This window comes from Spea bombifrons, chromosome 4, assembly GCF_027358695.1.
Source record: "Spea bombifrons isolate aSpeBom1 chromosome 4, aSpeBom1.2.pri, whole genome shotgun sequence".
In the NCBI taxonomy this organism is placed as follows: domain Eukaryota; kingdom Metazoa; phylum Chordata; class Amphibia; order Anura; family Pelobatidae; genus Spea; species Spea bombifrons.
This window is the reverse complement of record NC_071090.1, coordinates 105,572,381-105,587,637: the sequence shown is the minus strand read 5'-3', so window position 1 is coordinate 105,587,637 and position 15,257 is coordinate 105,572,381. Positions and strand designations below refer to the sequence as shown.

Here is a 15,257-nt window from a genome sequence, read left to right as displayed (position 1 = left end):
GTACTGTCTGTAAGTGACACTACTCCCTGCCAACAATGTGAGGCCTGCAGAGCATCACAACTTTTCATCTTAAAGGCCTGCAGAACATTACATCGATAGTTATTCCTTCACCTTCGTTGCAGACATTGATCTCCGGACGTGCTGCAGCGCGTTGCATCCTCACATTACGTCTCTGAAACTTGCAGAGCATTTCGTCTTCCACATTATCAGCCAGATACCTCCAGAGCATCAACTCTACTTTGTTAAGAGAAGACTTCTGCAGACTATTGCATCACCGCTATTATTTGATAAAGATCTGTAGACAATGCCTATTTCCATGGCTCTTACTGAGGTGTCCTTAGGCGCTCTGAAGATGGGGGACAGCGTGCTTTTGAGTTACTGTGTGGCCTTCTGTAGTTTTATTGGTTTTCAGATCCTCTTCTCTCTGGTCTCTCCCGAAATATCTGCCTCACTGTCCACAACGTACCGAAACCTCAGCCGTGGCAAGCAGTGTGAGTGGGACTCCAGGTAATATCCAGGGTCTCTGAGCACCTTTCCTTATTACCCCTGTAACACCTTATTACAATTACCCGGCCCCTGAGTGCCTTATTACCCCTGTAACATCTTATTACAGTAACCCGGCCCCTGACTGCCTTATTACCCTGTAACATCTTATTGCAGTAACCCGGCCCCTGAGTGCCTTATTACCCTGTAACATCTTATTACAGTAACCCGGCCCCTGAGTGCCTTATTACCCCTGTAACATCTTATTACAGTAACCCGGCCCCTGAGTGCCTTATTACCCCTATAACGTCTTATTACAGTAACCCGGCCCCTGAGTGCCTTATTACCCCTGTAACATCTTATTACAGTAAGCCGGCCCCTGAGTGCCTTATTACCCCTGTAACATCTTATTACAGTAACCCAGCTCCTGAGTGCCTTATTACACCTGTAACATCTTATTACAGTAACCCGGCCCCTGAGTGCCTTATTACCCTGTAACATCTTATTACACTAACCCGGCCCCTGAGGGCCTTATTACCCCTGTAACATCTTATTACAGTAACCTGGCCCCTGAGTGCCTTATTACCCTGTAACATCTTATTACAGTAACCCGGCCCCTGAGTGCCTTATTACCCCTGTAACATCTTATTACAGTAACCCGGCCCCTGAGTGCCTTATTACCCCTGTAACATGTTTTTGACAGGTGCGTCTCCACAGTCCACGCATTAATAGTGGGGTCTTTCTGCCTATACATTTTGGCGTTTGATGAAGCTGTGAACTCTGACCCCATATGGTAAGTATCTGAGGTATCTGCTGCATGGTTTTATTAATAATTCTCTCTGCGTTACAAAGCTGTCCGGGCTCGGCCCTCACACGTGGCTCTGCAGCCTCCTGTATTCCTATATCTATAAATGATAACATTTAGGGGTTTGGCGCTGTCTCTGCTATTTAAAGAGCTTGGCATTAAATGTCATGTAGACATCTCCTCTGTCCAGCAGTGACCTTTCTGCATGTCCTCTCCACCGCGATGTCCTCCATATGCACCCTCTCTCTTGCACACATCGCTTTCCTTATGGAGCTGTCCCTTTAGCTGTCACTGCTTCTCTAATCCATACCTCCCAACAGCACCAGTTTTCATGGGACAGTCCCAACTTTCAGACACTGTCTGGAGTAGCTGCCCCATTATCTCACGTTTGCAGGCAGTGGGGAGCGGTTGGGGAGATCCTCTGACCTCCTCTGACCAGCCCAATGAGTTGAAAAATCAACGGAAGCCTGGACACCGGAAATGTTAGGGGCATAAAATAATCACAATACACAATATACACAACCAGCTGTCACTGCTCCTCCAATCTGCAGCTTTCTGCTCTAGTGATCCCACAAATAGTTCTTTATCTGATCTCGTACAAAGCCTCTCTTATGCCGGATATAATAATGTCCTTTGTCACATGAAGTGTATAAATCTGCCCACTCCTCCCCTGTCACAACTCATGTGTTACGACTTAACTCATACCGTGGCAGTAGGCAGCACACACTACAGCGCCTTACCCATTTGGTATTGTTTAAGTGTATCTCCTGCTTTCTGAGCGCTTACCAGTTGTGGAACTCCTATCAGTCACAGCAGTGGACACCCCCGATAAACACCCAACCCAAACGAACTTACATTGGATTTGCAAATTTCAGACCGTGGGTCTAAAAACATTTTTCAAACATACCACAGAAAGGAGCTCAGAAAAGATCCAGTTGCAGAGTAAATGCAGCCTAACGTCCCTTTTTATGCAAGACATCCCCCGGTGTCGGTTTGTAGAACTGCAAGTAAAAACTGACGTGTGTCCAAAATCTTTGAATCAGATGAGCTGTGGGAGAGGAGAGGACCGATGCCTTCCCACCTGCCCTCTCCTTGGGGGTGGTAGGGGCAAAGGTTCGGTATAAAACCAGACCCAGTCTTTGATAAGCGGCTGACAATTACCCCACTACTGTGCAGTGATGGCTCAGCATGCATCTGCTGGGGGCCCCTGCCAGGCGAGACCTTTGGTGTACCCATGCCCAGTAAGAAAACCCAGTTCTTGAGTTTGGAAAGTGGTCTTATCGCCATAGCAACCATTGGTTACTAGTGTAAAGCAGGACTTTGCACCAGATTGACGTGTTAAGCGTAACTCCTATTATATTATATCGGGCTGTACGATGAATCCAGAGCGTATCCGGATCAACGTGCTGCCTCTTCCTTCTTTTTCTTCTTCCTTAATGTTTATGTATTTTAGGGGAAACTTTGACGGCGTTTATTTTTCGTTCCTTATTTCCCTTTCGATAATATCTTACGATGCCGGTAATCCGCTGTTCCAAAGCATTGTGTACGCGGGATATATTAACCCCCTCCCGGTGACAGCTGACATATCATTTTAATGTACAAACAAAAGAAAAGCCTTGGAGAGGATGAAACATGCGAAACGCGTGTGACTGAGACAAACCTTTGATCTTTAAAGGGACAGAACGCTTTGTTTTAACCCTTCACCAGCTTATCTGACCGTACATTCTAGAACTGTCTTAGCCTGTCTGTGTTTGTTGCTCCAATTAAACCCACAAGGTTTCTTATTGCCCCCGACGGTTACCAACATGGGGTAATAGACGAGATGAGGGCATATCTCCTCACCAGACATTTGCCTCCCAGTAAAATATGTTAATTGCGCAGGGATGGAATTAACCCAAATTTCTGCATTGGGCGTGGATTAAAATTGGAGGATTAATTTATATCAGTAAATTTTATCTGACCAAACCCACCGCCTGTGGCTACGAGTCGGTACATAGTGATATATTCAATTTACATAATGTTATTAAGAACTTTTGGGGCTGTAGTTCCCAACAAACATTCTGAGTTCCAAGAAGAGGAAGAAGGATTTAGGTTGCAAAGAGGGACTGCCCCTCTAAAACAGTGACGCTTAGGAAGTATGTCGTGAATTTTGCTGTTACTAATTTGCCCCTGGATCACATAATCCAGGGGTGTCCAAGCTGCGGCCCTCCAGCTGCTGCAGGACTACGTCTCCCATAATGCTCTTTCAGCTAAGGGGCTGGCTGAGGAGTATGGGAGATGTAGTCCTGCAGCAGCTGGAGGGCCGCATGTTGGACACCCCTGACATAATCTATGCTTCCAATAGAAATAATTTTCAGTATGTTCAGTCCCAGAACCCCGCTGTGTATGTTGTGCTCTTAATTAAAATACATTAAAACCTTCCTAGTGACAGGCTGCAGCTGGCCCCAGGGCAAGTAAGAGCCTCATGGGCATCCTTAGTATTCATCGAACACCCAGAAAGACAAATTACATTTTCTTCCACGGAAAACTTGTGGCTTTTTACCCTTTAAAAAACATAGCCCAGAAACGCGCTTGATTGCTGCTTTTGCCACCCCACTCACTGGCGCCCCCTTCCTACTTTAAAAAGGTGATTTAAGCAATCCGCCTTCCTCTACATCTTACTTACCTCCCATCTTCTGTTTCATGCCCCATCCTCTTACGTTAAATAAATCCCTAACACATATGTTCTCGTTTTAGGGGGGACCCATTCCAGGTGAAACTGAATGTTGCAATCACATGTGGATATCTTATTTATGGTAATACTGCTCAGCAATATAGATCGTGTATAGCGCTATAACGCTCCGGCACCATATAATTCAATCAATAATAATACAATATATATATATATATATATAATGTGTATATGTGTGTGTGTGTGTATATATAATGTGTGTGTGTGTGTGTGTATATATAATGTGTGTGTGTGTATGTGTGTATATATATGTGTGTGTGTGTATATATAATGTGTGTGTGTATGTGTGTATATATATGTGTGTGTGTGTGTGTGTGTGTATATATAATGTGTGTGTGTGTATGTGTGTATATATGTGTGTGTGTGTGTATATATTATGTGTGTATATATATGTGTGTGTGTGTGTATATATAATGTGTGTGTGTGTGTGTGTGTGTGTGTATATATAATGTGTGTGTGTGTGTGTGTGTGTGTATATATATATGTGTGTGTGTGTGTGTGTGTGTATATATAATGTGTGTGTGTAGTGGTTAGAACTTTAGCAACACGTATGGTAATTATTTTAAACATGAATAAATACCAAGGGAAAAAGGTTTTGACTACAACATGGCTATGCTTACATTTTTATAGATACTTATAGATGTTTTTTGTTTAAAGTATAGTAAACTATGAAAAAGTAAAAGTTACCAAGTAAAATTGAGTAAAAAAAAGTTTTTTGGTGCCTACTCATCACTCCACAATATAACATCCCAGTACATACTGGGAAAACTTCTAATCTATATTATATATATATATATATGGTACAATAAGAATTCTTTAAAAATAGACATGTTAATAGTATGTTTTTATAATTTAACAAAATGCAAATTGAGTGAATTGAAGAAAAATGTAAATCACATTTTTGGTATGACTACCCTTTGCCCCCAAAACGGCATCATTTCTTCTAGGTACACGTGCATAAAGTCAGGGATCTTGTAAGCATTATTGATTAAACATTTGTACCAAACAGGCGCTAATGATCATCGATTTAATATGTAGTTTGAAACAAAATCATTAACAGAAACAGCTGTGTATGAGGGATAAAACTGGGGGGGGTGGCATCCAAACTCAGTAACTAGGTGAGGTACAGGCAGATACTTATCTTCAGTGTAAAGAAGAACAAGGAGTCCTGGAAGTGATGGTTTGGCCCCCACAGAGCCCCGATCTCAACATCATTGAGTCTGTCTGGGATTACATGAAGAGAGAGGCAACTGAGGTACCCAAATCCACAGAAGAACCACAGTTAGTTCTCCAAGATGTCTTGAAAAACCTGCCGAGTTCCTTCTAAACCGTGTGCAAGTTGTCCTAGAAGAATTGATGCTACTTTGAAGTCACGCCAAATTTTTCTTCTGTTTGCTCAATTTGCATAAAACAATCTATTAAGCATGTTATTTTTGAATGCGTTCTTACTTTACAGCACCTGCCTAAAACTTTTGCACAGTCCACGTATATATTACAGGTATGCTAAGGGTATTATTCTATAACGTTATCTTGTTTCTTAGAACTTCCCCTGGAAAATCCAGTATTGAAGAATCATTATTAAACGCTTTCCAAATAACCCCTCTCCTCCTGAACCTACATTATTATCCCTTATCTATTCTATTTTGTTAGTTTTATAATTGCCCTCATTGTGGGGACCTGCTGGTGCTCTATACATACAAACTAATAATAATAATAAAATAATTCTTTATATACATAACCTTATACGGTTACATTGTATATACAGTATAACAAAACAGGAATGGGAAAGAAGGACCAATTACAATCTAAAGCTCCTAAATATATATTTATATATGTGTATATTAAGCTATATATGAGCACACCCCAGTTTATTAAATCACACACCCCGCTTATTATTTCAGACTTGCTGCTTCTGGCCCGTTTCTGGAAAGTTATGAGAGATCCGTATATAGTGTGTCACCACTTGGCGGTGCTCTACGCGTACGGATACGTGCTGGTAAGTCCGGACTGGCTCCGCGGTACTGTCTGGGACTTGCAGTTCTGATTTTTTTTCCCCCTGTTCTCTCTCTCCGCCTGTGTCTCATTCTCTTTTCCTTTGTATCTGTGGGTCCTTCCGCTGCATGATCTCTGCGGTGCACCCTGCAGTCCAACAGGGACAAGATCGCCTCTTTCGTCCTTATTTCTGATTATATAGCCATAAAGACCTCAGAGTATGGACTCTTCAGTCCAAGATGATATCTCTTGTTGGGTCAATAATTTACGTAAGCTTTCATGACTTCGGAGATCTAAAGAAGAGACCTCTGAAGTCCCAAATACCTATGTAACTTTATACCTTTTTCTACGCTAGTCCAATAAAAGGTATCGACTAAAGACTCCATGCGCTCTGTATCTACAAAGCATTCTGAATCCTCTGGTTCTGATCTCCACGTTCAGTACCTGCAAAGCCTTATGGGCCAAATGATCCTCCCATCCGCAATATATTCCGTTCCTCCGCTGGTTCTCGAATTATAATGCAATGAGGTCCTTGTGTGATATGCTGTTAGTAACCGTATTGATTAGCAGAATGTTCCCAACTCATACTAACGATCTATTCCTTCACAGAATCGTGGGGTTCTGCCATATTTTGCCAATTTCCGCCTGATTTCGGAGCTCTCAACACCGTTTGTAAACCAGAGGTGATTAGAACGTCCGCGTCACGACTCCACCTTTCTCTCTCTACTAGGACCTTCACTCCAACTTGTTGAGTGGGACATCAGGCGTCTCCAAGACTAGTTGGAGCCTTCAGAGTTAGAAACAATGGAAGACGATTTGTTGTCGCTTCTTTTCTATCTCCAAACTCTTTGTAAATATATCGAGTTATCGTGTATAATGTAGTCTGTCTCTCTGAACAGTTTTCTTGAAGGCCTTTCCTATTCCCCATGCCGCCCCTCCAAATTGCCGTTATGTCTGAGAGGTTCTTAGTGAAAGAGGTAACGGTGATTCTTCTTCTTCTTCGCAGGTGGTTCTTTGACGTCACGGGGGTGCCGCGTTCCTCGTGGCCCGTCTTGGTGAACGGCTTCGCCATGGCCGCCGTGTTTTTCCTGGTACGGATCGCCGTGATTCCCAGCTATTATTCTCAAGTCTTTGCCACCTTTGGCACGGAGGGCTATATCAGGCTGGGCATTGGGCCGCAGGTGGCGTGGATTGTGTCGTGCGTCATTCTGGACATCCTCAATGTCTTCTGGATGTACAAGATTGTACGTGGCTTTTACCGTGTTGTGAAAGCCAAGCCTGGGGGAAAGCCAAAGAGAAACCATGCCGACTGAAAAGGAACGGACTTCTGCAGCCATGTTTCCTTTTCATGAGGCCGGTCCGAAGCATTTAAAAAGAATGGCTCAGTTAGAACTTCTGTACTGTGGACAGACTACATTGTGAGGCTTAGTACCGCTTTATGGCAGGCAGTGTCCGCCAATACCATTTGCCAAGGATAAGACCACTAAAAGGATTAATGGACGTATTCTGAAGAAGCCCCTCCCACTCATGTAAGCTCCTCCCACAAGGCAACTTTTTAGCTCTGAGCCTTAATAAATATGTTTACATTAACTCAACCCCTTTTACCATTTGCCTTAAAGGGGCAGTTTAATGTCCCCTACAGACTCGCTACCCCGTCTGTGCTCCGATAATCGTGGAGGGGTCTCGTCGGACCCCCTGGAACTCTTCCCCAAGTTAATTTGAAGGTTAATTTTAATAATTCAGATGAGAGGAGAACGAGGAGTCGAGAAAACAACACCGAATAGCGGAACACATTAAAATAATTGTTTGGTAAAAGTAAGAGAGTCACAAGTGCCTTGTTGTAATAATGTGTGGGGTACCGGGGGCCCCTATTTCTAAAAAAAAACCCAAAAAACTTTCACTGTGATTGCTTGAATTCTATTTGTGGAATAAAATCTCTTCCTTTTACTCGGTTGTCATATCTGTGTCGGTTTGGCGGTAACGAGGACTGACATCATGTTACCGGACTCCGCAATAAAACTTTTATTAGATAAAATAATATATATTTCTTTTGGATTGTTAAACTGACCCCAAATAAGTTGGATTTGTTCTATAGACTTTGTGCTTTGAGATCTGCTAACATGTTCGGGTTCCCTGCGCCAGCCTGCTGTTCCAAAGCGGCTTCGGATGGATTTTTGCTTCGGTTTTTATATCTTGTACAGTCTTTTATGAGTCCCTGGTGCTTTTGATTCCCATACTGAATTTATATTTTTCACGATTCCGCCAATATCTGAACTTGGCTGAACATTCCTGCGAATGTGAGAATACATTTCCCTTCCTATTATCTGCCCCATCGCCTAATGCATGTGAATATTAAAGAGATCAGACCCATCCTGTCGTCGTCGGTCTAGCCTTAGATTCAGGAGCCATATGCCTATCTCTCACTGTATTAAACTCTACCACTTCTGCTGGGAGGCTGTTCTATTTATCCGCCACCCTCTCTTCAAAGTAAAAATGTTTTGGATGTAGTTGTTATTGCCTTAAAATTTACTTGTTTAAATTTTAAAACTATTAGTTCCCATACCGGGAGTCGAACCCGGGCCGCCTGGGTGAAAACCAGGAATCCTAACCGCTAGACCATATGGGAATCTCCTTTGAGTCACAAGTCTGACTGATAAGTGTGATGTCATCGGTACTGAAACGATTGGGAATGATTTAAAGTGCCACAGCCTGGATTTTTATAAAAATAATTGGTTAGATAAACTCTTTGGTGAGTAAAAGGAAAGCTAAGGGAATATATAGACTCTGTTGCCGAGGTGCAGTCCACGGCCCCCTCCATGGTCCTGTTTTGAAATTAACGGGAGCACCTTTTGCTCATGTGCAGGGGTCCCCTTATACCCCTCGGTACAAGTCACGGCTGGCTGGTGGTGAGTATATCTGCCAGTAGGAAACATTGGAGGTTTCATGCGTTTCAAATTTAAAGCTAGTCTCAAAGAACCATGTCCTAGAGGTTCTAAAGACATAATATTAGGTTCTGGAACTAGAATTTCCAGAACCTAATAAATCCATTTTCCAAAACGGGGGAAGAACAGGTAGGGAGCTGCCCATAGGCAATGAAAACTGGATCTGCTGCCGAACATGCTACACCTTTGATAAGGTCATACTTAGCACACACATATAGACCTGCTGGAGCGTATGGACGCGACGCGTTCTGTAGCTGCGTTGGGTAAGGCTGTGGACCAACCCGGTCCTAAACACCCCCTTCCTAAAAACACCTGCCAGGACGTTGACCTATTCCCAAGGGCTGCCAGCGGAACCATTCATTGGTAACTCCTCACCATTGGCATAGCTGTCCGTAAACACTAGGTATTGGGACCAACGATTTCCTAACCTGGGCTAGCAGTTCTACCCATTCATAAATTCCCCCCTCGACCACCCCATCAATAACCTGTATATGTTTAGCCCAATTCCCCTTGACCCTGCGCAGGTGGCCTGCTGGCTGGAGATACCCCCGGCTCTGTCCCTGCAGGGGGCACACAATGTACAATCCTATTAATCTGTGGGATGAGTATGACGTGTCCTGTTTGTCCTCTGTTACACGGCCCGGTCCTATTAATCTGCAGGATCAGTGTGACATGTCCCGTCCCTGTCGCTGTGACACCAACGATGTGCATTTAGAAATACCGTGCCCGCTTCTCCATCTCCTCCTGGTGCCTGCCCTCCCAACCTTTCCTCTTTCCACCGTCTGCTATCCCCTCCCTCCCTACCCCGATCTGAACGAGCGCCTGCTTCAGTGTTTAAATTGTACGGTGATGATGAACAGAGGCTCTGCGCTTCTTACATTGTACTCGCTGCTATGTGGGGCTTTATTATGACTATTTTAGGAAAAGCTGTCACCCTTTATGTAAGGCTCACCCCCCCCCCTCCATTACATGCGCAGTCCCTAGGCTCACTCACTGGGAATTTCTGTGTCTGACAGACAAAGGGTGGAATGTCAGACCCTATGACATCATTTGTCGGGATCCCCGCATTCAGAATAAAAGTGTCCCTTACTATAGTAACCATCCTGTTTAAAATATGATATGAGAAAAATAGGGGGCAGCGAGTCAAAATCTTATTAACACAGATAAACATACAATTTTTTTTAAATAACAAAACAATTCTTTGTGTTTTTTTGCATTATTGGCTGAGATTTCTGCGCGTTCAAACTGGTGCTTTGCTCACTGCTACATTACAGCCGAAATCCCTGCTTGAACACAGGTGATTTTTGAATCGCGTTACCTCCTGACGATTCACGGTTTTCACGAGGACCGTTATTAGAACCATTTTGGTTGCCACCATTAGCAAGTCACTAAAATCTCTGTGAGGGGATATGAAAGGGTTAATTTAAGTTGAGGGGGCAGTCTGAGTGAGTCAGGCTGAGTTTCGGGTCTTGAGGATGGGACAAGACATTTCAGGGCTTTTAGAAGACGATTGCAGCTGGATAATTAAGATCATGGTCTTGGGTTCTGAAGAAGTGGCAAAAAATGAGAGGAATAACTTAATTGGGAGAATTATGTTATAATAATAATAATAATAATAATAATGTTATAAAATCATTTTGCGCATATTCTATGGGAGCAGCCATCTTAATTTCCTGTCCATCTTAACTTCCTGTCCATCTTATCTTCCTGTCCACCTTGACTTCCTGTCCTCGGGATCTGAATGCTCATTCTTGTTATTATTAAGTTGCTGATTGTTGTTGATTGGCTCAGGCAGTCATACAATTATTGGGGAGAAAGGAGAAAACTTCAGGGCCAGAAACTCTTCTTCTTTTGCCCCTAATATATATATTTTTTAATTGAATATGAAGGCAGCTGGAGCCAGTAATTTCCCAAGCACGCCCGCACCTGCCTCCACCGCTTCCAGTCCAGCTACAGAGCTGGTCCGCCGTTGTTAGCACGCATACGCGCCAACATTTAAAATGGCCAAAGCAGGACACCTTTGTCTTGGGGGGTGGGAGCAGGGCTTTACCAATACTTTTTATGTGACTTTGTGACCCATTCCCGCTGTCGCTGTATAATTTATTGTAGGACTGCAGAGCTTTGTGATACCCTCATACCGGGCAAACATTAAGAGATAACACAAAAGAGGGGCGTCAGGTGGAGGAAAGACAGACTGGGGGGGTCCGAGGCCTAAAGAGGGACTATCCCTCCCAAGAAAACACACCATGGAGTTATGGGCTGCCTCATAATTGGCCGATTGGGATCCTGATCACCCGATCAGGGCTATCTGCCCCTTGTTTTGCGGCAGAGGGGCTACTGTCCTAGGCCAGAACATATTATCATGTTACGATTCATTGAATATGGCCTGACTGCTGCATTAGATCAACCGCAATGCAGGTGAAAGCCAGAAAAAAATAAAATAAAAACTAACTTGCCCCAGTCTAGGTCAAAGTAAGACTTGAAGGAGTTGAGTCTCACATAGAAAGGGGGTAACCAGACCCTTCGCTTCCTTCCAGACAAGACTACCTTCCTCTAGGACCGTTATAGTCCTTCTCGGAAATATTCAGAGTTTCTCCCCACTCCCCACCACTCTTTTTACATCCGCAAAACCAATTTTCTTTTTGCAGAAATATTTGCGGCCGTTAATTTTACTTTTGTAATATTCTCCCTCGCCCCACCCCACAAGAAAGAGTTATTATGTTACCCTAAGAAATCCCTGGCGATTATACAATTATAGCTAGAAAAAATGTATACAAATCCATAGCAACACGTGACACTCTGAATGAATTCTTACACAATCGGAATTAATTTGGAATTTGGGCCTAGGGCTATAAATACCAGTATAAAATTGGTTATAAAGCGGAAGAGATCAGATGCCCCCTTCCTCCTGTACTGGGGGGTAGGCAGGTCAAGGCTCATAGTTTCTAAATGGGGATTCTGCGCCCTGAGGGTGACTCTTGAAAGACACAAAGCCAATTGTTCAGAAAAATCTCTTGATCCAAAACTTGTGAAATATTCAGCCTGGAAGACAACGCAATACTTTTTTCTTGCTAACCAGTACTCCCAATACAGTAGGAGCTGGGTTTATGCGCAACTAGGCATATATAATGGTCTCAAATGTTGGGGTCCCCCACCTGTGGTGAAGCGTATCCATGATTTAAAAGAGCAATAGGTCATCCATTGAGACGCTAAGAAAATCATTTTCACCCAAAGCAGGGAAAAGGGATCTCTACAGTAAGCAGGCGCCATCTTTAGTGGGGCAACCTGAAAGAACACGATAACTCTTTCTTGTATGGTGGGGCGAGGGAAAATAGTCCCCCGTTGGGGACAATGTCACATAACCACATGAGAGAAACGCTGAGAACGTCGGTGACTTCCCAGCTAACAGGGGCGCTGCAAGGTTTCAACAAGATCTGGGGCTAAAACCCAATGGCGATTGCGACAACTGCCACTTTTTGCATGGTGAGCCGAAAAATTTGTACCTACCCTTTCTGCGATTTTTTTTAGTTTATATACCTGTAATTATACATATTATTTACTGAACACAATAATATTATTTTACATTGAAAAACAAAGATAGCTGAAATTATAGCAGAACTGTATACCTCAGGGGCCGGGTTACTGTAATAAGATGTTACAGGGGGTAATAAGGCACTCAGGGCCGGGTTACTGTAATAAGATGTTACAGGGGTAATAAGGCACTCAGGGGCCGGGTTACTGTAATAAGATGTTACAGGGGTAATAAGGCACTCAGGGGCCGGGTTACTGTAATAAGATGTTACAGGGGGTAATAAGGCACTCGGGGCCGGGTTACTATAATAAGATGTTACAGGGGTAATAAGGCACTCAGGGGCCGGGTTACTGTAATAAGATGTTACAGGTGTAATAAGGCACTCAGGAGCCGGTTACTGTAATAAGATGTTACAGGGGTAATAAGGCACTCAGGGGCAGGGTTACTGTAATAAGATGTTACAGGGGGTAATAAGGCACTCGGGGCCGGGTTACTATAATAAGATGTTACTGGGGTAATAAGGCACTCAGGGGCCGGGTTACTGTAATAAGATGTTACAGGGGTAATAAGGCACTCAGGAGCCGGGTTACTGTAATAAGATGTTACAGGGGTAATAAGGCACTCAGGGGCCGAGTTACTGTAATAAGATGTTACAGGGGTAATAAGGCACTCAGGGGCCGGGATACTGTAATAAGATGTTACAGGGGTAATAAGGCACTCAGGGGCCGGGTTACTGTAATAAGATGTTACAGGGGTAATAAGGCACTCAGGGGCCGGGATACTGTAATAAGATGTTACAGGGGTAATAAGGCACTCAGGGGCCGGGTTACTGTAATAAGATGTTACAGGGGTAATAAGGCACTCAGGGGCCGGGTTACTGTAATAAGATGTTACAGGGGTAATAAGGCACTCAGGGGCCGGGTTACTGTAATAAGATGTTACAGGGGTAATAAGGCACTCAGGGGCCGGGTTACTGTAATAAGATGTTACAGGGGTAATAAGGCACTCAGGGGCTGGGTTACTATAATAAGATGTTACAGGGGTAATAAGGTAATCGTGAGGTTGGTTACTCTAGAAAGATGTTATGGGGTAATAAGGCACTCAGGGTCTCAGGTAACACAATATGATGGTAAAAGTAAAAGGACACTTAGGAACAGGGCTACTTTAGTAAGATTCCAGTATTATTATAAGGTCTCTGGAACCTCTGTTAATTTACTCTCGTGTATTTTTTATTATGGGGTCACTGGATTCAAAATCTAGAGCACGCTGGCAACGCTTGCCACACAGGACCTGCCAGTGGATCCGGCACCACTATTAATATGTAAAGGACCGATAGACGATTCACCAGCACCAAAGTGGCCTAGGCACGACCACAGAGGGGCCCTTACCTGGTTTGAAACCTGAACGGGTGTCCGTACCATGCAATGAGATTCCAGACATGGAAAAAATGGTATAAGCGTCAGTCACATAATGATTTGTTGTAGTTTTTACTTAGTTGATTGTCAGCTCCTTGGGTGAGATTTTTCGTGGCACAGATTTCAGGGAAATGGTGCGTGCGCCAAATTTTGGTTTGGTGACCCTCAGCTCCATATAAAGACTGAAGCCGTGGCGCATTCATCTGTTTACAAAAGTAGGTTTAAAGAGAGGAATTTATCTCGCTCTGTATTTCTCTCTCTCCCTCCCTCCCTGCGGCTCGTTGCCAGGTTCTCTCTCTCAGCTCCTGCTCTTCAAGCACTGCTACCAGATTTATTTAAGTGTAAAAACTCTGAGATTCCCGGAGACGGACTTATAAGGAGTGGGATGAAGGGAAGATATAAGTGAGCCAAGAGAGAAATACTACACACAATCAGACTGCTACTTGACATATTCTATAATACCGAACGGCAGAACGGCAGAGCTGATGTATTGTTACAAGATGTTACAGGATAAAACTGCACTCAGGGGCCGGGTTACTGTAATAATCTGTTACAGGGGCAATAAGGCACTCAGGGGCCGGGTTACTGTAATAAGATGTTACAGGGGTAATAAGGCACTCAGGGGCCGGGTTACTGTAATAAGATGTTACAGGGGTAATAAGGCACCCAGAAGCTGGGTTACTGTAATAAGGTGTTACAGGGGCAATAAGGCACTCAGGGGCCGGGTTACTGTAATAAGATGTTACAGGGGTAATAAGGCACTCAGGGGCCGGGTTACCATAATAAGATGTCACAGGGGTAATAAGCAGGGACAAACTTGCGATGAAAGGGCAGCCTGGCACTTTAAGGCCAACGGCTGCCTGATGATGTAAGTGTGGTTGAAGGTTGGATATATGTGACCGCACACTATGTTTGTATGCTCTTGTAGCTGCTGCTGGAATGCAGTGTGGTGCTGTATTTCAGATGGTCAATCCAAGCCTTGTAATAAGGCACTCAGGAGCCGGATTAGTGTAATAAAATGTTACAGGTGTAATAAGGCACTCAGGGGCCGGGTTACTGTAATAAGATGTTACAGGGGGTAATAAGGCACTCAGGGGCCGGGTTACTGTAATAAGATGTTACAGGGGGTAATAAGGCACTCAGGGGCTGGGTTACTGTAATAAGATGTTACAGGGGTAATAAGGCACTCAGGGGCCGGGTTACTGTAATAAGATGTTACAGGGGTAATAAGGCACTCAGGGGCCGGGTTACTGTAATAAGGTGTTACAGGGGTAATAAGGCACTCAGGGGCCGGGTTACTGTAATAAGATGTTACAGGGGTAATAAGGCACTCAGGGGCCAGGTTACTGTAATAAGA

The 15,257-nt window shown here is 43.9% G+C and overlaps 1 protein-coding gene and 1 non-coding gene across 2 annotated transcripts; one reads left to right on the top strand and one right to left on the bottom strand.

The window, feature by feature from the left end:
• The first annotated feature begins 125 nt into the window (after positions 1-125).
• On the top strand, positions 126-8,049 carry LOC128492219 (TLC domain-containing protein 4). The gene is made up of 6 exons (XM_053464694.1): positions 126-507; positions 1,187-1,276; positions 4,025-4,083; positions 5,921-6,015; positions 6,621-6,694; positions 7,018-8,049. The coding sequence occupies exons 1-6, from the start codon at positions 305-307 to the stop codon at positions 7,322-7,324; spliced, it is 828 nt and encodes a 275-aa protein (XP_053320669.1). The 5' UTR covers positions 126-304; the 3' UTR covers positions 7,325-8,049.
• Positions 8,050-8,565: 516 nt separating this feature from the next.
• Positions 8,566-8,637, bottom strand: TRNAE-UUC (transfer RNA glutamic acid (anticodon UUC)). The gene has a single exon. It is a non-coding gene; the product is annotated as a tRNA-Glu (tRNA).
• Positions 8,638-15,257: the final 6,620 nt, after the last annotated feature.